This window comes from Myotis nattereri (genome assembly GCF_964212035.1).
Source record: "Myotis nattereri genome assembly, chromosome: 1".
In the NCBI taxonomy this organism is placed as follows: Eukaryota; Metazoa; Chordata; class Mammalia; order Chiroptera; family Vespertilionidae; genus Myotis; species Myotis nattereri.
In genome coordinates this window covers 85,767,853-85,794,231 of record NC_138075.1, presented here as the reverse complement: position 1 = coordinate 85,794,231, position 26,379 = coordinate 85,767,853, and the positions used below count along the sequence as shown (strand labels likewise).

The following is a 26,379-nucleotide window of genomic DNA, read 5'->3' as shown; positions in this document are numbered from 1 at the left end:
CAACACTTATCCTTCTGGTACTTTTTTTCTTTACCATTGATTTTCAAAACTGGATACTTTTTAAAAATATATATTTTATTGATTTTTTTACAGAGAGGAAGGGAGAGGGATAGAGAGTGAGAAACATCGTTGAGAGAGAAACATCAATTGGCTGCCTCCTGCACACCCCCCACTGGGGATGTGCCCGCAACCAAGGTACATGCCCTTGACTGGAATCAAACCTGGGACCCTTCAGTCCGCAGGCCGACACTTTATCCACTGAGCCAAACCCGTCAGGGCAAAACTGGATACTTTTGTCAAATGGTTATGATATTTTTATGACTTGTGATACATTATGTTTTCCAAAAGAGTTGAACCTGTTTGTACTGTCACTATGAAACTTAACTTTTCTAAAATCTCAGTATTGGCTATAATAGTTTTTATACTTCTCATATTTAGATTTGATGTGTATGTAATTTTGAACCTGAAAATTCAGCTAAAACAAATTCTTGCTGAGCTTAAATCATTATTGTATACCTCGCATTTAAAATATTAACTGATGATAACAAATTTATTTTTAGGGTTGTTACAGAGAATTAGACTAAAATTAAGTTCAAACCAAATAATATCATAAGTTTGAATTTTATTGTCATTTTCTTGCTGTTTTCTAAAGCAGTTTTAGTTACTATGGGCTTATCTAAAAATAAGATCAAGATAAATATTTCTTAGATGAATTAGAGGAGAGTAGTGGGCACTAATCAGCTATTAAAATCATCTATATTGTCTAGTCTCAGTATTTTTATTTATAAACTAGAAGCCCGGTGCATTGGTGGTGGGGAGTCCCTCAGCCCAGCCTACACCTTCTCCAATCTGGGACCCTTGAGGGATGTCCAACTGTCCGACCTCTGTGGGATCAGGCCTAAACGGGCAGTCAGACATCCCTCTCACAATCCAGGACTGCTGGCTCCCAACCGCTCGCCCGCCTGCCTGCCTGATTGCCTCTAACCACTCCCCTGCCAGCCTGATCGATGCCTAACTGTTCTCCTGCTGGCCCGATCTCCCCCAGCTTCCCTCCCCTGCTGGCCCGATCGCCCACAACTGCCCTCCCCTGCAGGCCATCTTGTGGCCACATGGGGGTGGCCATCTTGTGTGTTTGGAGTGATGGTCAATCTGTATACTGGTTGTAACTAATTAGCATATCCGGTCGTGACTGTGAGGGTGTCAGGACCAATTTGCATATTACCCTTTTATTAGTATAGATTAATAGTGCTAGTAGATGTTTATGGTAGTGGTATGAGGATTAAATGAAAAATTCATTTATCACAGCACCCCAACCTTCAGAGATTCTAATTCAGTTGGTTTAGGCTCAACTTGGGTATTTCTTTAAAGCAGCTAGAGTTGAGAACTATTAGTCTACATTGTTACATGTCTTATATCTTTAATTTTAGCTTCTTTTAATTTTTAACAGTTTACATACCTCATCTCTTGTTCCCTTTGCTATTTTCCCAACACTCCCTTTTTAATTGTTTGACCTTTTTCCTTGGAGGAGTTGGGAGATGAAGCTGATTTTGTGGTTTACTGAAAGACGTAGGTAGATATTGGTAGAGAAAGCCCCCAAATATGTTTCCACCCATGCCCTGTTTGTTCCACACATTTTGTTCCTCGCATCTTTTTATTTTTAATTGAAGTGTCCCTTGCATCTTAATGTCAAAAACACTGTCTTCCCCAACCCGTGGAAAGGCTTCCTAGAATAAAGAGAATGAGCTTTGTTGCCAGGAAAATCTGGGTTTACTTCAGCTCTGTTACCTGTATTTACTGGCATCTTAATAGTTCCTTCATCCATAAAATAGGGACCAATGATATCTTCATGCTTTCTTCCTTGTGATGATGAGATATAAGTTAAGCACTTAAAAAAGTTCCTGGCTCAGTGAACAATAGCTACCATTGTCATCTTGTGATTTGGGTGTCAAGTTAGGAATCTGACAGAAATTTAGTTTTTTTATTGGTTTTTAAGAATTTCGTTTTAAAGTATTTTAATTCACTAAAAATTTGAAGACCAGAGAAAAAACATTACCCACAATGCTGCTGAGAATCACTGTTAAGATTTTTGAATCATGATTTGGAAAAAAAACCCAGGAGAATCTTATAGTCTTAAGTGATGGATGGATGGCTAGAGAAGCCAAACATTATTTTAAGAAGCATAAATATAATGATGAAAAAATGTTATACCCAAAGGAGACAGTACAAGAACAGGGTAATTAATCATGAAAGGCTTCCTGAAGGAAGTGATTTTCTTAGATGAATTTTAAAATAGTGAATTCATTGTAGAAAAAAGCAAGATATTTCAGACTCAAAGATGGAATAAATACAGATAAGCTTTAAAAATCAAGATAGCCCAGCTGCTGTGGCTCAGTAGTTGAGGTCATGGTTCAATTCCCAATTAGGGCACATGCCTGGGTTTTTGGCTCAATCCCTAGTGGGGGGCATCAGCAAACAAATTTTAGGACTGTGTCTTGGAATGTTTAAAATACAATAACAAAAAGACCTCTTTTTCTTTCTACCAAGGCAGGCCTTCTTAAGGTAGCATCTTAAGCATGATGCTCTGTGTAACTTCTGGCTTCCTATTTTGTAACCTATAATTATGCAAAGCCTGAGTCACAGGTCAAAGGGAATCTCAGGTCAGGATAAAATGACCCAGCTTTTTTTTAAATTATAGCTAATTACGGTTTTGTCTCTTGTGTTGTTGATTTTTTCTTAAAGGTTTGGATTTTAAGATTTATGTGTGTTTCCTGAACATTTGGAGATTCTTGAGAGGGTTTTTTGGGCTCATTTTATGCTTTTTGAACAAAACGAGAAACTAGAGGCTGATATGAAGCTATTGTAATATCTTTTACAGAAATGAAAGCCAAAGAAAAGTAATTGAAATTTAAGTATGAGACATGTTTTAGAACCTTAAGCACTTGATGCTTGCTAGAATTAGTTCCATTTACTGCCTAGTGGCTGGTTCATTCTGTAAATTGGTCTTTTTTGTGCTCTGAAAAGAAAAAACTAACAAACCAATCCAACAAACCTATCTTATTTTGTGTTTGATGTTCTCTTTGATTATTTGTGATTTTCCTCTTTTCCCTTCTCAAAATGATATAATAAGTCATTTTAAGAAACTAAAATGGCCAGAACCGGTTTGGCTCAGTGGATAGAGCGGACTGAAAGGTCCCAGGTTCGATTCCGGTCAAGGGCATGTACCTTGGTTGCGGGCACATACCCAGTAGGGGGTGTGCAGGAGGCAGCTGATCGATGTTTCTCTCTCATCGATGTTTCTGGCTCTCTATCCCTCTCCCTTCCTCTCTGTAAAAAATCAATAAAATGTATTAAAAAAAAAAAAAGAAACTAAAATGGCCAAAAAGATTAGGGAGAGACTCCCCCTCACCCCACAATGAATTTCAACCTATTTCCCATCTCTACTAAAATAGATCTGTAAACCCTAGATAGAGAAAATTATGTTAACACTTTCTGTCAGGACTGGCATCATCTTAGCTTCTCTGTGACTCAGTTTCCTCATCTTAAAATAGGGCTAATAAAAATAGCCACCTTATGGACAGTTTTCATATTACTCAAGAAAATGTACTAGTAAAACATTACTGTAGTGCCTAGAGTATAGTAAGTGGTCAAAAAATATTAGCTTCTGTCAAAAATAAGGTGGGAGCAGCAGTTTTATGAAATCTTTTTTTCAAGTAACATAACTAATTTGAAAAATATTTTGCTATATATACTTTTAATAAATTAATCGCTTTGTAATCTCAACAGAAACATGGAAAATTTTGAAAAATAAGCGTTCTCTAGATGTTTATATAAGCAAGGTTGTGGTTATATTAAAATGTATAGTAGATAGATTGCATTTTAGTCATCTTCCTAAAGTGAAACTTCAGATAAGAGCCAGGGGTATGTTATTTGCAAAATGCAGTTATTTATCTCATTGACAGTGCACACTAGGGGGTCACAGGTGCATTTTAGACTTGGGATTTTAGATATGGGATTACCAGTATGAATTGCCTACTTCTTTTAGATGTCATTTATATGAGAAATGTATTGAGGGCCTTGGAGATAACTTTATGCCCTACTTATGATCTCAAGCTTTTTACTGAATTATTTATTATTGCATTGTGTTAGCTATTTTGCTTCTTGATAGATCATTTTACACCACAATATTGCTGCTGCCTAAGGGGAAAAAATGTCTTTTCAGCAGTCGTAATGACCTCAAAAAGGGTAATTTGATTCTTACGATAGGATTTTGACTTGCCTGGTGGTTATACGAAATTTTCTCTGTGACATTGAGGTTATTTTTTTCCCTTACACAGTCATAGACATTGCTTTTCTCCTTCTGTTCATTAGGTTTCTTCCAGAAATTATTTCTCTAGCATTTATTACCTTTATCCTTAATTGTATATATTTTGGTCAATTCCCTTTGAGAATTTAAGAAAGGAAAGTGGGGTTTTTTTAAACAAGAAGGTAAAATTCATGTGTCTTGTAAAGTGATTTTGTTAATGCCATTGTTTGTATTGTTCCTTAAAACTGACATTTCTGAAAATAACCTAATATGTACTTTTCTTGAGGATTTTCAGTGTTAGGTAATGGATGGTATTGGCAGGCGGACAGGACTGATTGAGAGGGACAACCTAGATGGCTAAAGCGGCACACAGGCGTGAGGAGACATTTGGTGGATGGGTAAAACCTGTTTTTTGGCCTCAGGGGCAGCATCACAGCCAGAATTTAGACGATTGGCCCAAACCAGAGGATGCAGTAGGAGTTGAAAATTTAAATACCCATAGAAGTCTGCAAATAATGTAAGTGAATAGTGCAGGCCAGGTGGCAACTGTGGCCTGTTCAAGAGTCCCTGCTCCTCTAAGAGGCGCTATATGGGAACATGGACCCAGGTATTTATGTAAATCTTATATTTAAATATTAGTAACTAATTTTTTTTCCTAATTCATTACAAGCCAAATTTGGTTAATGGGGTATTAGTTTGTGACTACTGTCTTTAAAAGAGACTCTTTTCTGTTATTTAGTAATTATGATGGCCTAATACTGTAGGTAATTTTATACCAGTCAACTCTCTGGGAGAAAAAACAATGAAAGGGAGGAAAAGAAGGAAAGGAAGGAGGGAGGGAGGGGATGGGAGAGAGGAAAGAGGGAAACGGGAAACCTTCTCCTTGTCTCCCATCTGATTTTCTAATACATCTTTACTTACTGGCTTCTCTATAAAAGATCGAAATTTGTTTAGGGAATAAGAACTATATATTTTACATGTTTTAGTTTAATTACCTGTAGCATTCTGTCTATATTTCTGTGCAGTTCCAGTGACCTGTTCATGTTTAGCTTGGAGTTTTATTTATAATATGTCAAACTTAGTGTTTGTTTTGTTATCCTCACCCGAGGATATTTTTTTCAATTGATTTTTAGAGAGTGGAAGGGAGTAAGAAGAGAGAGAGAGAAACATTGATGTGAGAAAGAAATATCGATTGGTTGCCTCCTGCACACACCCCCACAGAGGCTGGCATCAACACCTGCAACCCAAGTACATGCCCTTGACCAGAATCAAACCCACCACCCTTGCATGTGTGGGCTGATACTCTATCCACTGAACCACACTGGCCAGGGCTCAAATTTAGTTTTGATACTTGAATAAGAATACTCATCTTTTTAAAAAAATAAAAGTCCTGTATTTCTTTTTTTTAAAATTTATCTTTATTGTTGAAAGTATTACAGATGTATTACATCTGTAGGAGTGCTCATCTATTACATATATGGTGCCTTCTCTGGTGTTTAATATTCTTGTTGATATCTGTCACTCCTATATGTAATACTAACAATTTGTTTTTAAAAGTCAGCTTGTGTGTTTTTAAATTTATTTTCTTCAATAATTTTTTCCAACTTACCATGACCTTTTAAAAAATACAGAAAAATTAAAGGATAGTAAAAAGATAACTCACATACCCACTACCAACATTCAGCTGTTAACATTTTGCCAAATTTTCTGGCTGACTAATTGGTTTGCTAAACCATTTGAAAATGAGTTGCAGACATCATGCTACTTTACTAATACATACTTGAGCATGCACATTCTAAAAATTAAAAATTCCATAATCACAGTGTCGTCTTATAAGTTGGTAAGTGTGTGTGTGTGTGTGTGTGTGTGTGTGTGTGTACACACTTTATGTTATTTGTATTCTGAAAGGCACTAGGGTATGTTCAGGAGATGCTCATGAATTTAAAAACAAAACGAAACCTCCTCTGTCCTTTGTTGATTATTTGCTACAACAAAGTGAAGGCTACATTGGATCTGGGTCAGAGCAGATATGGTTTTTATTGCTGCAATCCTTGGACAACATCCAGGTGCCTTCTAAAACAGGATTTTACTTTCACACGGCTCACAGAGATAAGGAGACTACTGGTTGAGTTGGAACTCTTTCCCAGAACTGCTAGCCTCAAGGTACAAGCAGAGTCTTACTATGCTAGGGGAACAGATGCTAACGGGAATAATACCTTCTGCTCCTGGTTTGGATCTCCAGGTAAATGACTGCATATCTTCCTAGGTAAAGCCCAGGGAGATATGAAGCTTTCCTATAGAGTTTTAGTAGGAGGTCTAGATATCTGTTAATATATGCACCCATGACCCATTTTTATGCAGTAAGACCTAGATATAACGGACTAATTCGGGCAAAAGTCTGTTATATAATAAAGTAGGTTTTCTGAATGTGTACGTTAAGAAATTGGCAAATTAGTCAGTTTACCTGTTTTTACTTAAGTAGACACGTTTGTGTAATGAAAACTGATTATGTATGAAAAGTTTTATCACAGAAAAGTTTTCTATATGTATTACTGTAATTTTAAATTTATACTGAATAGGTCTAGTAAATGGGTGCATTCACCAGTTACACAAGTGACTGCACACGGCTGGGTGTGGCTTAGTGCCCATGTGAACATCAGCTGGCAATGTGTTAAAACTGCTGCAGAAAGTCCCTCCTCCCAACAGCAGAACCAATTACTGACAACAGAACCAATTACAGTGTTGGATATGATGGAATCACGTGCCAATCATTCACCGAACATTGTTTACAAGCACGGTGACTCTTGGATTTAAATATGTAGACTCTAATTGTAGATATGTAATATTTATTCATGTTGGCAAAATTACTACAGTGTTTTTTCCAACATACCCATTTGCTAAAATTTGTTTAAAAATAACAGTGAATTAATAACAAAAGAGTAGCCTGTTAAATTTAATTATGAGCAAATCTTGGTTAAAAGCATTTTTAAATTAACAAGGTGTTAATCTTCACGTATGACATACGGACTGGAAATTTTGCCCAGTATATTCGAAGTTCATTAAATAGAGGTCCACAAAGTGTAAAGTTTACTGTACTACAATGGAGCACTTGAATAGTCTAACCTCAAAATTTTCAGAATTTTAATGGAATGTCTCTCTGGTTAGCACACTTTTGCATATGAATGTCAATCATGCTACTCTGTTTTGCCTGTCAGCTTCCTAAATAAGGAGTAGAGAATACAAAAATGGATTTTGTGAACAGGAGTTTAGTATTGGGATTTTCCCAGTTTCTCCCTAGAGCTGTTATAAAAGATGTCTCTATTTAATTACGCGTTATGCTATTCTGTGGAAGGTTTCCTTCCTTTTCACTCTCATTTTAAAATGTTATTTTCCTCTGTTTTTTTCTTAGGTGTATTGACTGATGTTTTAATAAGAACAATTGAGACCAGTTAGAATTTTCTGCAAGGAATGGAATTAGCTCATAGCTTATTGCTGAATGAAGAAGCATGCAATCAACTAGGTGAAGTTCAGAAGGCAGAGTTCATTTTTGATTGGTTGAGATATTTGGAAAAGCTCTTGCTAGCAACCAGCAGGGTAGGTAAAACTGCAAAAACTGGTTTTTGTTTGTTTTTCTTTAAGCCAGATAATATTTTGTTCCTTTGGTTTGCTTTTCTAGTTCTGTTCAGAATAACCTAAATTAGCTTTCAAATGCTAGATCTTAAGACTTTATAATGAAATGTTACAGGAAGTTTATTTATTCTGTTCAAAAAAGCAATAAAAATTAGCCCATATATTTTTTTTAATTAAATCTTTATTGTTCAGATTATTACATTTGTTCCTCTTTTTTCCCCCCATAACTCCCCTCCTCCCAGTTCCCGCCCCACCCTCCGCCCTCACTCCCCACCCACTGTCCTCATCCATAGGTGCACGATTTTTGTCCAGTCTCTTCCCGCATCCCCCACACCCCTTTCCCCCCCAAGAATAGTCAGTCCATTCCCTTTCTATGTCCCTGATTCTATTATAATCACCAGTTCATTCTGTTCATCAGATTATTTATTCACTTGATTCTTAGATTCACTTGTTGATAGATGCGTATTTGTTGTTCATAATCTGTATCTTTACCTTTTTCTTCTTCCTCTTCTTAAAGGATACCTTTCAGCATTTCATATAATCCTGGTTTGGTGGTGATGAACTCCTTTAGCTTTTCCTTATCTGTGAAGCTCTTTATCTGACCTTCAATTCTGAATGATAGCTTTGCTGGATAAAGTAATCTTGGTTGTAGGTTCTTGGTATTCACCTATTTTTTATATTACTCAAAAATATTTCAGAAACTAACTACAGACTACACTGTATTAGATTATATTTTCATTATATCCTATACTTTATGTACCTCCATATGCATGAAGCCCTGTATACTTTATGTACCTCCATATGCATGAAGCCATGTAGTATAGTGCTAATAATGTCATAGGAGTTTCAATTTAAAGAAAGGTGTGGACCCTTTAATGGGAGAGTCATTGAGTAAACGTATTCCCTTTTAAAAGCTTATAAAATTGGTACAAAAAAAAGAACACGAATCATACCCTTCGTATACATTCAGCAGTTATTAATATTTTGCCATATTTGATTGACCTATTGATTTACTGAGCCATGTGAAGTTATGCTTTACTTCTAAATACGTTTTGCATACCTCTAAATAGAAGGATATTCTACAAAATAACAATAGTATTTGTAATGCAGAAGAGGTACAAAGACACTGTTTATGGAGACGTTTAGAATTTAACAAAAGATAAAATCCATACACTAAATGAACAGATGTTTCACTGTGGAAGTTTAAGAAGTCTTGGTGAGCATCTAAATACCATTACCATTATAATGATATTCTGTATTCCTTTTTGAGAGAGAAGACACATAAACTGGAGTAACATTATTGGCAGTGAGGGGCATAAGCTTGCAAAAAGAAAATTACACTGAACTTAGAAACGGATCTGAGTAGCTCTACCTTTCAAACATAAGAAGAAAGATGTAGGAGAAATAGAGCCATTGTCTTTGTTCACAGAGACTCCAGTATATTGTGGTCCAGAATTTATTTTGTGGAAATAACCAGCAGGGCAACTAACTACCTATTCATGTGATAATGAAGATCACACCACCAATTTACTTATAATTTTTAATCAAAATAATTTTATACTTTTCTAGAGCCTTTTAGTTCTCCAATATATGGAAAAAAATAGATTATTACATGTAATTATGTTGATTTGAATTGTCTTTTTGTTATCTTTTTTTCTAGGGTGATGTGAAGGAGAAACAGAAGACCCTTGTTGAGCAGCTCCTGTCTTTGTTGAACAGCTCCCCAGGGCCTCCTACCCGCAAACTCCTTGCTAAGAATCTAGGCATTCTTTATGGTATTGGAGACACATTCTCTGTCTATGAGACAATCGAAAAATGTAATGATCTTATTCGTAGCAAAGATGACTCTCCAAGTTACCTTCCCACTAAACTGTAAGTTAGATATTAAAATGGAACAAGAATTAAATAGTGCTTCCTTATAATACCATTTTAATAAATAACCCAAACTACTTAATAATTATTTTGAAGCTAAATATAAATTTTTTACTAATTTTTAAATCCAACTTTAAAAAATAATCTAACATATTCCTACGGACTGAGAAAGAGTTCTTTAAAAAAATATTTTAGACATATTTGAAGTCTAGATTTAGAAATGAAAACTGACTCACTAAAATTTTAGCAATTGAATAATTAAGCAAAGGTATTTTAAATTCTTCATGCATGTTTTAGATGTCCTTTTAGTGTATTAGTTCTTAATAGTTAAAATTAATAGTAAATGTCATAGAAAAATACTCTTCTAAGATCCTAAAAATAGCAGCTTAGTTTCTTTCTCTATAGAATTCATTTCATTTTTATTACCTGTGTTTTTAGGGAAGTTGATTTGCCATGTATAATTCCACAATAGTAATTTCATAGAAATTTTTGTTGATTTAATTTTAGCTTATATCAGAATATATTTTCTGGTAGTTTTCACACTTGAGAATATTATTGCTTTTCTTATCTTTTACCTTTAAGACTGTCTTTAAGTATCCTCTATAATAAAACCCTAATATGCAAATCAACCAAACAGTAGAACGACCAGTCGCTATGATACACACTGATCACCAGGGGGCAGATGCTCAACATAGGAGCTGCCCCCTGGTGGACATTGTGCTCCCACAGGGGGAGCGCCGCTCAGCCAGAAGCTGGCTCATGGCTGGTGAGCGCAGCGGCAGTGGCAGGAGCCTCTCTCGCCTCTGGCAGCACTAAGGACCCCTCGGGGATGTCCACCTGCCAGCTTAGGAGCAGGGAGCGGGCCTAAGCTGGCAGGTGGACATCCCCCAAGGGGTCCCAGACTGCGAAAGGGAGCAGGCCAGGCAGAGGGCTCCCCCCCCCCCCCCCCCCCCGTGCACGAGTGTCATGCACCGGGTCTCTAGTCTAATATATAAAAGCTTTGAGGGAATGGAATTCTTGGGCTGAGATTTCAATTAATTGAAGATAACATATTTTAAAATTTTTTGTTACTCAAAATGTAATATTTGCCCAAGCTGGTTTGGCTCAGTGAATAGAGAGCGTTGGCCTGTGGACTGAAAGGTCCCAGGTTTGATTCCAGTCAAGGGCACATGCCTGAGTTGTGGGCTCAGTAGCCAGTGGGAGGTGTGCAGGAAGCAGCCGATCAATGATTCTCTCTCATCATTGATGTTTCTATCTCTCTCTCCCACTCTGGAATAAAATATATATATGTGTGTATATATGTGTGTGTGTGTGTGTGTGTGTGTGTGTAATTTTTTAAAAAAGAAAGTGTAATATTTGATACTCACCTAAGTGTCATGCCTTAGAATTTAATGGGTAGATTCTGGGAAGTTTTATCCTTTAAAAGTAAAATTAAGAAGTCACCTTTACATATTCTAAGTAATTTTTTTATTTCTGTTATTTCCATTCATGACTAATTTTTCATTTAAATGTTGTTTCAGTGCTGCTGTGGTATGTTTGGGTTCCTTGTACAAGAAGTTGGGTAGAATACTGAGTAACACTTTTACTGAAACAGTGGGGAATATTCTTAAAGCTATGAGGAGTGCAGAGGTAAGTAACTACAAGTTTGACCAAAAATAAAAGATAGTATTTTATAGGTTTTATGGTTTCTTTACCTATGACAAGCATTCATAAGTATGTACAGAAATAAACATTTGGCCCAGTGATCCTACTTTAAGGAATATATCCTAAGAAACCCAAAACACCAGTTGGAAAGAATATATGTACCCTTATGTTCATAGCAGCCCAATTTATAATAGCTAGGATCTGGAAACAGCCTGAGTGCCCATCAGTAGATTAGTGGATTAAAAAGCTGTGGTACATTTTAACCATGGAATACTATGCAGCTGTAGAGGGGGGAGGATCCTTTACCCTGCAAGACAGCATTGAGGGACTTAAAGAGTATTATGCTAAGCAAAATAAGCCAGTCAAAATCAAGTATCATATGATCTCACTCATATGTGGAATCAAATGAACAAAATAAACTGATGAACAAAATAGATCCATAGACATAGAAGCTTGGAACAAACTGATAATTATCAGAAAGGGGGGTGGTAGAGATCAACCAAAGAACTTACATGCATAAGCCCATGGACACAGACAATACTGTGGTGAAGGCCTGGCAGGGGGAATGGGATCAATGGAGGAAAAAGTATGTAATACTTTCAATACTAAAGATTTTAAAAAGAAATAGAGCCATAAATGAAATATTTCTAGGCGATACACATGTATTTTGTATATTGCTTTATTAGAAAAGCAATAATACAGTAATAGGATTTTGTGTATTCAGACAAATACAAATGGGCAAAACTAAGGTATTTGGTAGACCCATCCCTCCTCCTATCACCTCTTCCATCTGATACTACTTACTGGTGCCAGAGCAAGTGCTTGACACCAAGGACCCAGATACATAGTTGGTAACTACTGTATGCCTAATGGATGGATTAGTATTATACCAGCATCAGAAGGGAGTAAGGAATATAATCAGGGTTGGAAAGAGCTTAGAGGATGTAAGTATGACCAGGATCTAGATGGCCTTTTAATTGTCAGAGGAGTATATGCTCAGCCTTAGTCTCATTGACTTGTTGGCATCATTTACCGCTGTGGAACCCCCTTTGTTTCTGTAGCTCTCTCTTTATTTGATTCCCAAGACACTGTAGTCTCTTGCCAACTATAGCTTTACCGATCAGATTGAAATGAAAGCATTTGTATGTTTATCAAAAATTTTAAATCTTATTCTTAATAGTCAAGGATACCTAAGCACCTTTAAATATAAAAACATCACCCCAGTTCTTGTTCTTACTTAGAAAAACAATCTAGAAGACAGTTCTGAAATAACTTATAAAAATACTGGTAGTTTCATGCACTTTTTTTTTAAATGTACCAAGATAAAAATATGGGAAAATTCGAATATTAAATATGTTGACTTTTGTCTTCCATCTTTAGTGTACTTAACTTCCTGGGATGTTGAAATCATTTAGGGCATTTAGTAAAACATCAGTAATATAAGCAGCTACTACTTGAATGTTTATTATGTGCCAGGCTCTATGGTGAATGTCTTCCCAACAGGGGCTTACTAGTATTTACACTGGCTCTATGCGGTTCATCCTAACGTCATTTCATAGATGAAGAAAGAAGTAAGAACAACTTAAAGTCACACAGATACTAAGGGTCAGAGCCAAGACTCAAATCCAGGTCTTTTTAAATCTAAAGCCCAGACTTCTAACCTCTGAGTTAAACTACTTGGACCAGTAAATGATAAAAATATTAATAGTTATAAAATCTATTGAACGTTTACTGTATTTCAGGCACTACTCTAAGTACTTTACATGTAGTAACTGTTGAGCCTTGGGACAACTGAGAAGTGGGTTCTATTACCTCCGTTTAACAGATAAAGAAATAGATTTGTTCAAGGTCAGGTGCCTAGTAGGTGTCAGACCCTGCACTCTTACTGTGTTACCTCATTTATAGCCACCATTTATTGGCTATGTAACAACATGCAAGCTTTGTGTTAGGCACTTTTCCATATAATTTCACTTAATCTTCACATCAACATTATGAAATTTGTATTGTGTTGAAGTGTAATATATAATATGTTTATAAAATAGCAACTATTAATGTTTGTTGATGTCAGAATAGGTTGGTTAGTATGTATAAAAATCTTGAGTATTTCTCTCATTTATGAGATAAATTTCAGTGCTTAATGCTATTCTTCATAGTACTTTTATCCCTCTATTTAAATTTTTTCTTTTCTCTCTGTTAGTCTCAAGGTCGATATGAGATTATGTTGAGTCTGCAAAATATATTGAAAGGACTTGGAGCTGCTGCTACACCTTGCCACAGAGATATTTATAAAGCTGCTAGATCCTGCTTAACAGATAGGTCCATGGCTGTTCGTTGTGCTGCTGCAAAGGTGAAATGGTCTAATAAGCAGAATTTCTATTTGAAAAGTAAATCAGTTTATTCCTGTGAAAACACTGGAAACACCCCCATGATCTTAGAGCTGCAACTTTGGTAGTCAGCTGTCCCTCTTTAACATGAGGAAACTGAGACCCAGAGAGTTCTATGAATTTCCCAAGGTTCATCTAGTAGTTAGCAGTGCATTGTCCAGTGTAGTGAGTTGAAATGATCAGACTCAGTATTCCTTTGCTACTAAGCTTCCTTCCTATAATTGTATAAACTAAAATTTACATGTAAGATTTATGTTGTTTGAAAGTGATTTGTTTTTATCATGCCTTGTTAACATTTGAATAGATAGTATAGTAAAGTTGTTTATGATGGAATTATTTTCACAATTGCTCATAGCCAATTGACTGGTTCTAAGGACATTTTAAAAAAAATAGATTTGTAATGATTTCAGAGAGGAAGGGAGAGGGAGAGAGAGATAGAAACATCAATGATGAGAGAGAATCATTGATCAACTGCCTCCTACATGCCCCACACTGGGCATTGAGCCTGCAACCTGGTCATAAGCCCTGGCCAGGAATTGAACCATGATCTCCAAGTTCATAGGTCAACACTCAACCATTGAGCCACGCTGGCCAGGCCTAAGGACATCTTTTACAGCCCTCTCCTCCCACACAATATGGACACATTGCTTTTATGGTTTTTAATAAGTATTCACTTGTCCCTGTAATCATTACTTAGAAACTTTGGGTTTGTGTTCTATTTTTGTTAAATCTTGATATTTTCTACAATTTATCTAGATCAGAACTTGATACTTACATTTTGTTTTTCATTAATTCCTGTTTTTCCACTTGAGTAGTGTCTCTTGGAACTTCAGAACGAGGCCAGCTTCATGTGGAGTACAGACCTGGACAGTGTGGCCACACTATGTTTTAAGTCGTTTGAAGGTTCCAATTATGATGTGCGGATTTCAGTTTCAAAGCTACTAGGGACAGTGTTGGCTAAAGCTATAATTTCTAAACATCCAGGAGCAGGTAAATTCATTTAATTATTTTCAAATGACTTCTGTAATTGTCTTTCCAATTGATTTAAATAAACATATGTAGCATTACTACCCATTAATTTCTTTTTTTAAAAAGGCAGACTATCAAAAAAAAAATCAGTTTTAGTTTGTAGCATTGCTCTAGGTCCTAATATTTCATTTTCAAATAATTCAATAAAAATTTGAGGGGGAAAAATTTTTCTATCTATTTACTCTTGAAGAAATTTACTTTATTCAATCACTGTCTTCCTCTACATTCTGGGTGTTTTTCTTTACGTAAATGTGAAGTATTATCCAATAAGAGGGATTAACTAAATCTTGAGAATTTTTTTTTTAAACAGCATGCATCTGATTACAGACATTTATTTGTCTTGCTATTTATTAAGTCTGTATAAGGGAGTGATGATATAAATAATTCCAAACAACAGCTATTTGAAATTTACTATATTTGGAAAATTTGCTTTGTGTTAGTTTTTGTTCCCTATTTATACACTTCTAGGCAGTGAGCAAGGAAGGATAGGGTATTTTTTAAAATAAGAGTTTGCCTGGATTTAATCTACAGCATATATAAAATAATGACGAATAATTGAAAACTTGCTCTGTTATTCTATCTCCAAAGAATAAACAGTCTCACACAAGGGAAAATGTGTTTGTTCTGTACAACCTTGCCTCTCTCATGTTTATAGGCCAGGAGTACTGACATCACCTTGGAGCTTTTAAGAAATTCAGAAACCCAGGTCCCGCCCAACTTAGTAAAATAAATTTCTCATTTTAACAAGAACTCTTAATGGTGGCTGGCAGACATAAAAGATAATTTGTATACACAATGAAGTTTGAGAACCATTGCTCTAGAAATTGTTTATTGTTATTAAAAGTGGATTCTGTTTTTTCTAGTCATAGTGTTTTCTGAACCAGCGATGAGAGAGGACAGGCAGCATATACCATATCAGAATTACCTGAGAACACTAACAAACTGTACAGTCCTCTCATTCTCCAATTGAGACCCACAAGTTTAAAATGTATACTAAAAACTTTTTATTGTGGTTCTTCTAATCTTGTAATTCAATACTTTCTAATTTATGGTGGAGATGGGAGGTAAGGTGGAAAGGTGGATGGGAAGAGGAAGAAGAAGAAAAAAAAAACACCTGCAAACCAGAAAAAAGTTGTTCAGGGCATTTGAGAGGTTAAATCTTGAGCCACCTAAAAATTTGAAGTTAGGAGACATGTTTAATTAATCCATGTTGAAAAGGTGAATTGCACATTAATGTGTCATTAGCCCTAGCACATATTTGCAATAAAAACAAGTAAAAATGTAGAATTATATAACAAATGTGAATGATATTTAAATATAAACCCTCCTATTGTAGCACTAAACTAATACCAGCAATTTTGTAATCAGACTAAACAAAATGAAGAACCAGCTTCACCTACACCAAAACACTTTGGCCTAATATTTTAGAAATTCTTTCATCTGTAAGTTCTAGCTTGCATTGTAATTGAGTTATTTTCATACAACTAGAAAGTGATCTAGATGTCATGATAGATTCTTTTTAAAGTAGGAGACTAATAGCAATAAAGCTTTTAAGAATTTGGAAAACAAATGCAGTGGAGGATTGTACATTTGAACCACAATATGCAAAGTTTATGAGGTACAGAACTGAAATGACATTCTTAGTCAAACTAATGAGCTTAAAATAGGTTGTATTTCATACCAATGTACTTAAAAAGCAGAGATTGAGTATGACATTCTCCTAGCATTGGGGTAAGTTGCCAGGAGTTTATGTAATCTTAATCACCTCTTGACCATGAACCTTAAGAAGGTCTTTAATGTTGGCTGGCAGATATAATTTCCCTAGTCCATTCATTCTCCCACTTTCTTATTGACTATTTTATACCTACTTTTCCCCCATCTTATTTTCACTTGATGGCCTATCTTCCATAGGCTTCCCTATCAAATTCACTCACCTTGTACCATCTGTACACATATACTCTGACTTTCCTACTATTACTCAAGATGAATTATGCAATCTTCTGTTAAAGCCACACTTTTGATACACTGTATATTAGGGTTCATCCTCTCACCTGCTCAAGGAAGTCTCCCTTTCATATTTCAACATTTCTCTCTATATCAAGTTATTCCATACAAAACATGCTTTTTTTTATGCCTCCCACTTAAAAAAGAAAATTGTGTATGTCAGCCAGCTAGAGCCCCATTTCTCTTCTTCCCTTTGCAGCAAATTCCTCAAAAGAGGTTTCTTTTGTTTTGTTTTCTGGACTATTTGCATCAATTTACTTACTTATTTTCAATTACAATTTACATTCAGTACTGTTCTATATTAGTTTCAGATGTATAGCATTGTGGTTAGACAATCTTGCACTTCACAGAGCAGTCCCCCCCACCCCGATATTTCAAGTACCCACCTGGCACCATGCACACTTATTGTTGACTATATTCCCTCAGAAGAGTTGACACCCTCTGTCTTTAGTTCCTCTCCTGCCATAATTTTCAAACCCACTTAAATTAGGATTTTTCCCCAATCACCACCAAAATTATTTTTGTGAAGGTAACCAATGGCCTCCATGTTCATTTATTCACTCAGTAATAAGTAATTGGTTGAGTGTTTATATTGGGCTAGATCTGTTCTGAATATATAGATCTGTATGTTATTGAGCAAAACAGATAAAAACCCCTGCTGTTTTGGAGTTATGTTCTATATTTAGCCATGCTAAAGCCAGCAGACAACTCTCAGTTGTCTTACTTGACCTTTTAGCATCATTTAGCTCAGTTGATCCTCCTTATTCTTTTCTCATTTTCCTCTTAGGACCTTATGGTCCTTTAAAAATCCCTTGGTTTTCCTTCCTTCTCACTAGGAATTCCTGTTCAGTCTTCTTCAATGATTCCTTGTCTTGTCGTAGAAGAAGCACATTACCTAGTACTTGGTCTCCTGCTCTTTATGTCTACTCATTCTCTTGGAGACCTTATCCAATCTTATGGCTTAAATACCATCTAAATATCACCTATATCAGGGATTCCTGGATTTATATCTTTAGCCCAGACTTCTCTCCTGGACACCAGACTTTCATATCCAGCTGCCCATTGGACATCTCTATTTTGATGTCCATTTGATGTTTCAAATTAAATTGTCCTAAAGTGAATGCTTGACTTCGCCTCCCCACAACATACTCACACCGGCTTTACTTGCAGTCTTGCTAATCTAAATTGATGATAACTCTATCCTTCCAGGTGTTCAAACAAAATTTATAAAGTCTCCCTTTACTCTTCTCTCACACACTCAATAGCTATTCTACTTGACAATCTTAAAACATAACCAGAATCAGGATTCCTTGAAGAAATGGCTTATTATGGGGTTGGAGCTAGAAAAGTCTGAACATGAGCCTATAACATCTTATGCCATAAAGTAAGGAACTCCATTGGCCAGCTTTCTCAAGAGTCTTCCACTGGTCAAATTTAGGACAGTATTAGAGACAAAACTAGTAACGACAGAAAATGGATAACCTATTAAATAAAAAGGAATCTTATTTTTATAGATTACTGAAGATAAGTAAAGGAAAAGGAAGAGCTCTTTTTTATGGTGGAATTCAGCTAATAACTGTAGAAAGAGTAATTTTTAGGCAATGACATTATTGGAATTACTACAGTAACTAGAGGCCCAGTACACTAAATTCGTGCATGGGTAGGGTCCCTAGGCCTGGCCGGTGATCTGGGCCAATCTGTGGGGTGACCAGCGAGGTGATCGGGGGCTCCCACTGGCACCAGCCGTGCCCTGCCTGGCTCCGCCTGCTCACCGGCCCCGCCCCCCACTGCTGCCGCTGGTTGCCTCCCGCTGTGGGGTGACTGGCAGGGTAATCAGGGGGCCCCTGCTGGCACTGCCTTGGGTGCCCTGTGGGCTGGGGGCAGCTTCTGTGTTGAGCGTCTGCCCCCTGGTGGTCAGTGCGCGTCATAGCGACTGGTCGTTCCATTATTCGGTCGATTTGCATATTAGGCTTTTAGTATATAGGATAATTTATGCAGGTAGGAATCCTCAGTACATTCTTGGGTGAAAGTTTGATAAGTCATAGAATATTTATGCCATCTTAAAGTATCATCACATAGGTTACATAATAATTACAATGGGGAAAATACTATTTGACAGTGGACAAATCTGGCCGACATCTTACTCAGTTGTTCAAAGATAGTATCACCAATGCAGGGGCAGACTGACACCAAGCCTTAACAGTGCCCTTGATGTTATGCATTGAGAAGGCTTACAGCAATACTTACTTAGTTCTCTTGCCAAAAATTCTGAGGAAGTACTGGACAAACTCAAATTGAGGGATCTTCTGTAAAACAACTAGTCATATGTATGTTCTTAAAAAATGAGGAAGTAATAAGGAAAATATTGTGAGTGTAGCTGGAGGGTATATGGGAATTTATTTTGTAGCTTTTTTGTAATTTTGAAAATTTTCTTAATAAAAAAAACTTAAAAATACATATGTATGTCTGTTCAGACTCCACTTTATGGCAGCCACCTTGATCTAAGCCACCATCACCCTTTGCTTGAATTAGTTAATTGTTCCTAATGGGTTCTCCTACTTTTACCTTTGCCCCTCTATACAGTCTCCTCTTAGCACAGAGGCCAAGCGACAGATTGTATCACTCTTCTGCTCAAGGTTCTCCACTGGCACCTCACTTCACTTACATCCTTACAAGGATCTACAAGATCCTTTGTCTTCTCTCTACTCATCCTTGTAGCCTGGTCTGTTTCCTACGAGACCCCTCCACTGCTCTGTCTACGTATCTCTGCTTGGACTCACTAGGCACCATATCTCTCCTCAAGGCTTTTTTTTTTTTTTTGTCTGAGCTATTTCCTCTGGCTAGAACACCTTTTCTCTAGGTAGATCCTAGAACTTTCGGATCCTAAAGTTTGGATCTGCATGCCTAATTCCCTCACTTACGGAATTATGTTCAGAGGTCACCCATTCAATTAACCATTCCCTGACTACCTTGTTGAAAAACACAACACTGCCCCCTCCTATATTTCTGCCCTGTTCTATTTTTTTGTATGGCTTTCAGTCACTGTCTAGCATACTATATGTCTATTCATGTATTATATTTATTGTTGTCTCCTTCCTAGAATTTATGATGCACAAGGGCATGGATTTTATACTATTCGCTAAAGTTTCTCTTCCAAAGGCCATCATAGATTTTCCTTTGTTTCCACGGAACATCTCTTTAAGCTAAGGAGTAGTTTTTTTTGGTTCATATTTTTGATTAATGAAAGTTTATTTCTGTACTATGTATGACTTGAATCAATAACAGGAGTCAGAGCTCGTGACCATCATTTTTCAGAAAAATGAAAGGAAGAAAATGGGTTCTTTTTTTTTTTTTTTTTTTAAGGAGATGCTCAAAGGGAGAATCAGCTCTGTCAAACTGAAGACAGACTAATCTTTTAATTATTGTAGCCTCAGGGCTGACTGAGAAGTTTTAGTAATATTTGGCTTTGATTTCTTCAGAGACTGGGGATATAACAAAAGTTGTACTTGCAGTTGAGAAGTTTTAAAAGTAGGATACAGTGGTTACTTTATATAAGCCTTTGGAAAAATAAAATGATTTAGGCATTTTAATTATTTTAAAAGAATTTCAAAGCATTATATTGCATTTTTCATTCTTGGAGAATTGGGACAATTTATTTGTTTTCCATTGTTTTAGGATATTGTTAGCCTTTTAAATTCTTTGAGGAAAAGAGAGCAATAGCTCATAATCTCAAAGTGATGTAGACTTTAAGACGTCACTGAAAGGATGCTTCGGAGTCCATTATGATTTGACCTCTGAACCCTTGTGTGAATTTTTGTGTTAACGTGTATGAAGCCCTGTAAATTTTGCATTTTATTTGAGTTTTTAATTTATTTTTGTTTCCGTTAACATTCTAATCAAGATCATGCATTAAAATATAGTCTGCAAAATACAAAAATCACATGTTTTGTTCTTTGTTATAGCAGCCTCACGTCAAAGCATTCGCAGAGTATCTCTGGAGGAAGTTCTGGAATTACTAGGAACAGGGTTTCTACGTGGGAGTTCAGGATTTCTTCGAGCCAGTGGTGATATGCTGAAAGGAACCAGTTCAGTCAGTAGGGATGTTCGAGTTGGAATTACTCAGGTTAGGATCATAAGTCAATATCTAAATGTAATTCTCACTGGCCTGTAATGAAAGTTTTAGGATCTGACTCCAGCCAGAAGTGATACTATGCAGGGTCATCACTCATGATCTTATATTTATAAATAGATATGGTGAGGCCAAAACACTTTTTAAAAAATACGTATTTGTATTGATTTTAGAGAGAAAGGGAGAGGAAGAGAGTGATAGAAACATCAATGATGAGAGGGAATCATTGATTGGCTGTCGCCTGCACATTGGACCAAGCTCGCAACCCAGGCATGTGCCCTTGACCAGAATCAAACCTGGGACCCTTGGGTCCTCAGGCTGACGCTCTATCCACTGAGCCAAACCAGCTAGGGCTAGGCCAAAATGCTTTTTAAAAGCTAGATTACGAGAGAGAACCTTATTTACCATAAAGCCACCTAGATAGGCTATTCGACACAATATTTTCAATTCCTAGTAATGGGATATTTTTGTTTTATTTCCTTTGAAACATGAGTATTTTGTTTTTAGGCCTTGTATCTTTATGTATCTTGTGGTTTAACATGTTTTTTATTGTGTTTATGTGTGCATGTACAATTCAAGTTTAAGCTATTAGGTAAATATTTTTCAGCAGTATTGTATTTCCATTTTACATGGTTTCAACTCCTAAGTAAACATTACAGCATGTTATCTACTTAAGTGCTTAAATTCCTGGTCCTAAACAAAATTTAATAAACTAAACTCTGGAAAAAGTATCTTAGAATAAAACAAAACAAAGGTTTCTGCATTCTTTCTTAGAATTATCTTGTTTCCTGAATGCCATTATGGTTCAAAACAAGCCTGTATTTTTTTTAATTTAAAAAATATAGATATATCTCTATTGATTTCAGAGAGGAGTGAGAGGGAGAGATTAAAAACATCATTGATGAGAGAATCATCAATTGGCTACCTCCTGCACACACCCCACTGGGAATATCCCAGTATAATTAATTGTAAACTATGTTTTTAAAAAAACAGATTACATAAGAAAACTGTTCTTGTATCTCTGGAGTAAGATAACCCATTAACTTTCTTTAAAAAAATATATATTTTTATTGAAGGGAAAAGAGAGAGATAGAATGATGAGAGAGAATCATTGATCGGCTGCCTCCTGCACGCCCCCCACTGGAGATCAAGCTGGCAACCCAGACATATGCCCTTGACTCGAATCGAACCTGGGACCCTTCAGTCTGCAAATCGACACTCTATTCACTGAGCCAAACCAGCTAGGGCAACCATTACTTTCTTAAAAATAACGAGCAGTGATTCATCACTATAAACTTACAGTTTCTAGAACTAAAATCCCTTAGAGTTATGATATTGGAACACAGTTAATTCTTACAATGTGTTCATATGCTTTATTGGATTTTCTTGTTCAGAATGTGAAAGCTTGAATTCTTTGTTCAGAGAAGCCACAGACATATTTTTACATATTAGTTGGCTATGCTGACTGTTATGAAACCTTTTAGAAAGCCAAAATAAAACAGGCAGCATTAATGCAAGATTGCAAACTTCAGTTTGGCTTAGAAAACAAAAAAATAGTGTTGTATTCATTTAGCTAAAGTGGCTGTAAATGTGAAAAGATAAAAGCAATATTAATAAATTCTGCATATTTGTGGAAGAGAAGATATTAACATAGAATTGGAATTATTTCATTTTGAAGATAAAACTCCTCCTTCTTTTTTAGGCTTATGTCGTATTTATTTCAACACTCGGAGGAGCATGGCTAGAGAAGAATTTTGCTGCCATTCTTTCTCATATGCTAAGCCTTGTGTCACAGTCACACCCTAAAGTCACCCAAGCTCAGGCTGATGCTGTCTGCAGTCGCCGTTGTGTTTCATTTATCCTTCGAGCTACTATAGGAGGCCTTCTTGGAGAAAAGGCTCAAATTGCTGCTGCTAAGGATATTTGCCAGGCTATATGGAAGTTAAAGAAAGTTGTCGGTATGAATCTACTAAAGTGACCTGTTTTAACAGTGCTAAAGGAATTGTCCCTAAGGAAAAGCTACACTGGTATATTACTATATTAATAAAAAAAAACACTAATAACAGACATCAGTTGTTTCAGAGTAGTTAATATATAAATGATACATAAGTTACCTAACATAGTAATAATTATCATATGTATAAATCTTAAAGGCTGGTAATAATATTTCATCAGAATTCATGATCTTACAATAGAAGCTGATGCATTGTTTTTGAAACAGTTTTTATCTCAATTCCTGTACTGTTCATCTTGTGTATCAATAAAATTGGAATCTTCTTTAGTTTTCCGTTAGTTCTCTCTTTCAGTGTCACTTGCTAAGGGAATAATAAGGGATCTCTGGTCAGGTTGCTTGAACTGATTTGGTAAATTAGTTCAATTCTTTGTTGATGGAAGTCCTCTTTTTAGTATTTCAGTTATATAGATCAAGTGGAGGTACTAATTTTTGCTTTTATACTGTTCCACTCCTAACACTCACCTGCTGTAATCTATTTTAGCAAAGCATTGTTGCATAGTTAATTCTTATACTTCTGTCAGATGCTGTGATGTGTGACGGTAATTTGGAAACCCGGCTTGGCTCCACAGATGTAGCAGCCAGCCAGCATATGCTGGTGTGTGCTTTACAAGAACTCGGAAATCTCATACACGGTCTCGGGACCACAGCTGCGCCTTTGCTGCAGGATTCTAGTGCAGGTATCTATTGTTGTGGCTCATCTGAACTTGTTTTTATTTTTACTCTAGACAACTTTTTTCCAAGGAAGAAAATCTCCTTCCTACAGTTTATTTATTATAGATACCACTGTGTATTTATTAGAGATGTTTTATGAAATATATATACTAGTAATCAAGATTATTAACACATATATATACATATACATATATACATATATACATACATATACATAAATACATACATATATATATATATGGGGGGGTTGCTTTTGCTATTGAAGGTTGTTCTCTATGTCTCTCCTACCACCCTGCTTTTCTCTCTGGGGATAGTTAAGATAATGGAAAATGGAGAAGTAAACCTGAACTCATATCTCTCATCTGCAGTGAAAACATTAGTTTTTATATGGTACAAGTAATTCACTTCCTCAAAGTTTTTTGTAAGCAATCTCTGTTTTCTTTCTCTTCTTGAAAATTATTTAATCGTTGTGAGAGATAATTCACATTATACAGAGTTCAACCTTTTAAAGTATACAATTCAGTGGTTCTGGTATGTTTGGAGTTGTACACTATCTAATCCCAGGATGTATTCATCATCCCAAGAAGTCCTGCACCCATTAGCAGTCACTCCCCATTTCCCTTTCCCCGAGCCTTTGACAACCACTAATCTGCTTTTTGTCTCTATGGATTTTCCTGTTTGGACGTTTCATGTAAATGGAATCATACAGTATGTGGTCTATGGTGACTGGCTTCTTTCACGTAGTCACTTTTAAAAATAAATTTTAATGGTTTTTGTCCTTTGTGATGCGCATTTCCTGTACACTAAAGCTTTACATTATATTTTGTTCATAAACTCTTTATCCCAGGGTACATATTATTAAAGTAGCAGTCGATATGAACTATTATATGTTTTAATGAAGGTGTATGTTGAATCATTGCAAATGTGGATATTTGTTCTAACTAGTAGTGGTAGTCCACTTTCTTCATAGTTGTTTAATAGTGCATTGAGCACCTAGCAAATCCTAGAGCTTAACATTTTGTTCTCATCTAAGAGCAATATGGTAGATAGGAAGTATACTAATTTACGTATATAAATGTGCCAGAGGGGAATTTTTTTTTTAAAGGAGGATAGAGCATGGTGTGTAACGTTTCTTCTCAAGGTACTTTTGTTACTTACTGATAATTTATAAAAAAATATATTTTTATTGATTTCAGAGAGAAAGGGAAAGGGAGAGAGAGATAGAAACATTAATGATAAGAGAGAATCACTGACTGGCTGCCTCTTGCACACCCTACACTGGGGATGGAGTCCACAACCCAGGCATGTGCCCTGACCAGGAATCAAACCTTGACCTCCTGGTTCGTAGGTCAACACTCAGCCACTGAGCCACACCAGCCTGGCAGCTTACTAATTTAAATGCTAGTATAATTAATAAGGTTCTCAAGATAAAGTAAACAACATTGGCATATTTAGGAAATACAAGTTTTCTTTTGTGTACTGACTTAACTTAAGCCAGTTTTCATGAAATATATTAGAAAAAACAATTATTGGATACAAAAGTTATTTATAATTATGTATCACTTTTTTTCTGATTTAGCTTTTGATAAAGATAATATATACTTGATTCCTGTGACTATTTATTCCTTTGACTAAGTGAGTCTTATCTGTGTAGCTAAGGCATTGTTTCTTTTTTCTGTTCTCCCAGGCGTTCTTGACAGTGTCATTTCAGTTATTCTTCATCCTAGCATGTCCGTTCGGCTAACAGCAGCCTGGTGTCTACACTGCATTGCTGTGGCATTGCCTTCTTACCTGACGCCGCTCTTGGACCGTTGCCTTGAGAGGCTTACTGTACTTAAGTCTTCACCCGAAGCAGTGACTGGCTTTAGCTTTGCGGTGGCAGCTTTATTGGGAGCAGTGAAACATTGTCCTTTAGGAATTCCTCATGGAAAGGGCAAGGTAATGATTTCATTCTCTACATACAATAATGACATTTTAACTTTTTCCTAAAAACATCATGGTCTTCTTGAGATAATTCACATTATACAAAGTTCACCCTTTTAAAGTATACAATTCCGTGGTTATGGTAGGTTCAGAGTATCACCCAGTTGCAGCCATGCAGGACAAATTTCTGAGCAGTCAGCTGTGTATCACTTAAGTGTTAAATATTATCAACATAATTAGTGTGAAAATGGAAGGACTGGTTAAATAATGTCTTACCCACTCTTAAACAGGAATGCTTTCTGTACTTTTTGTTAAAAGTATCTTCATTTAATAAAAGAACTTGTTCCTAAAGGCTTTATTTTGATATATATTTAGCTCTGCCATAAAATACATTTTAAATTGCATTATAGCCTGGCTGGTATGGCTTAGTGGTTGCATGTTGACCTATGAACCAGGAGTTCAGGGTTCAATTCCCAGTTAGGGTGCATGCCCAGGTTTCAGGCTTGATCCCCAGTAGGGGGCGTGCAGGAGGCAGCCTATCAGTGATTCTCATCATTGATATTTCTCTCTATCCCTCTCCTTGTTCTCTGAAATCAATAAAAATATTTAAGTTGCATTGTAAAAGACAAATAGAGCTGCAAAAGAAATCTTAAACTTCATGTGATAATTTTATAGTTAATATTAGTGGTGATATTATTTTGAAATTAAATATAGTTAGATAAAATAGACACAATGTTCTTAGGAACCAAGATTTTCCATATTTCAAAAAGTGCTC

At 36.1% G+C, this 26,379-nt stretch overlaps 1 protein-coding gene across 2 annotated transcripts in view; it reads left to right on the top strand.

Moving 5' to 3' along the window:
- Positions 1 to 7,714: 7,714 nt before the first annotated feature.
- Positions 7,715 to 26,379, top strand: part of HEATR5A (HEAT repeat containing 5A) — a 96,029-nt gene continuing 77,364 nt past the window's right edge. For both annotated transcript variants that reach the window (XM_081089814.1, XM_081089813.1), the window contains exons 1-9: positions 7,715 to 7,897; positions 9,594 to 9,805; positions 11,326 to 11,434; positions 13,647 to 13,796; positions 14,649 to 14,823; positions 20,829 to 20,989; positions 22,698 to 22,953; positions 23,531 to 23,686; positions 25,369 to 25,619. In XM_081089814.1, the coding sequence (XP_080945940.1) occupies positions 7,772 to 7,897; positions 9,594 to 9,805; positions 11,326 to 11,434; positions 13,647 to 13,796; positions 14,649 to 14,823; positions 20,829 to 20,989; positions 22,698 to 22,953; positions 23,531 to 23,686; positions 25,369 to 25,619 (1,596 nt within the window). In that variant the 5' untranslated portion in view covers positions 7,715 to 7,771. The remainder of the gene's footprint in view (positions 7,898 to 9,593; positions 9,806 to 11,325; positions 11,435 to 13,646; positions 13,797 to 14,648; positions 14,824 to 20,828; positions 20,990 to 22,697; positions 22,954 to 23,530; positions 23,687 to 25,368; positions 25,620 to 26,379) is intronic.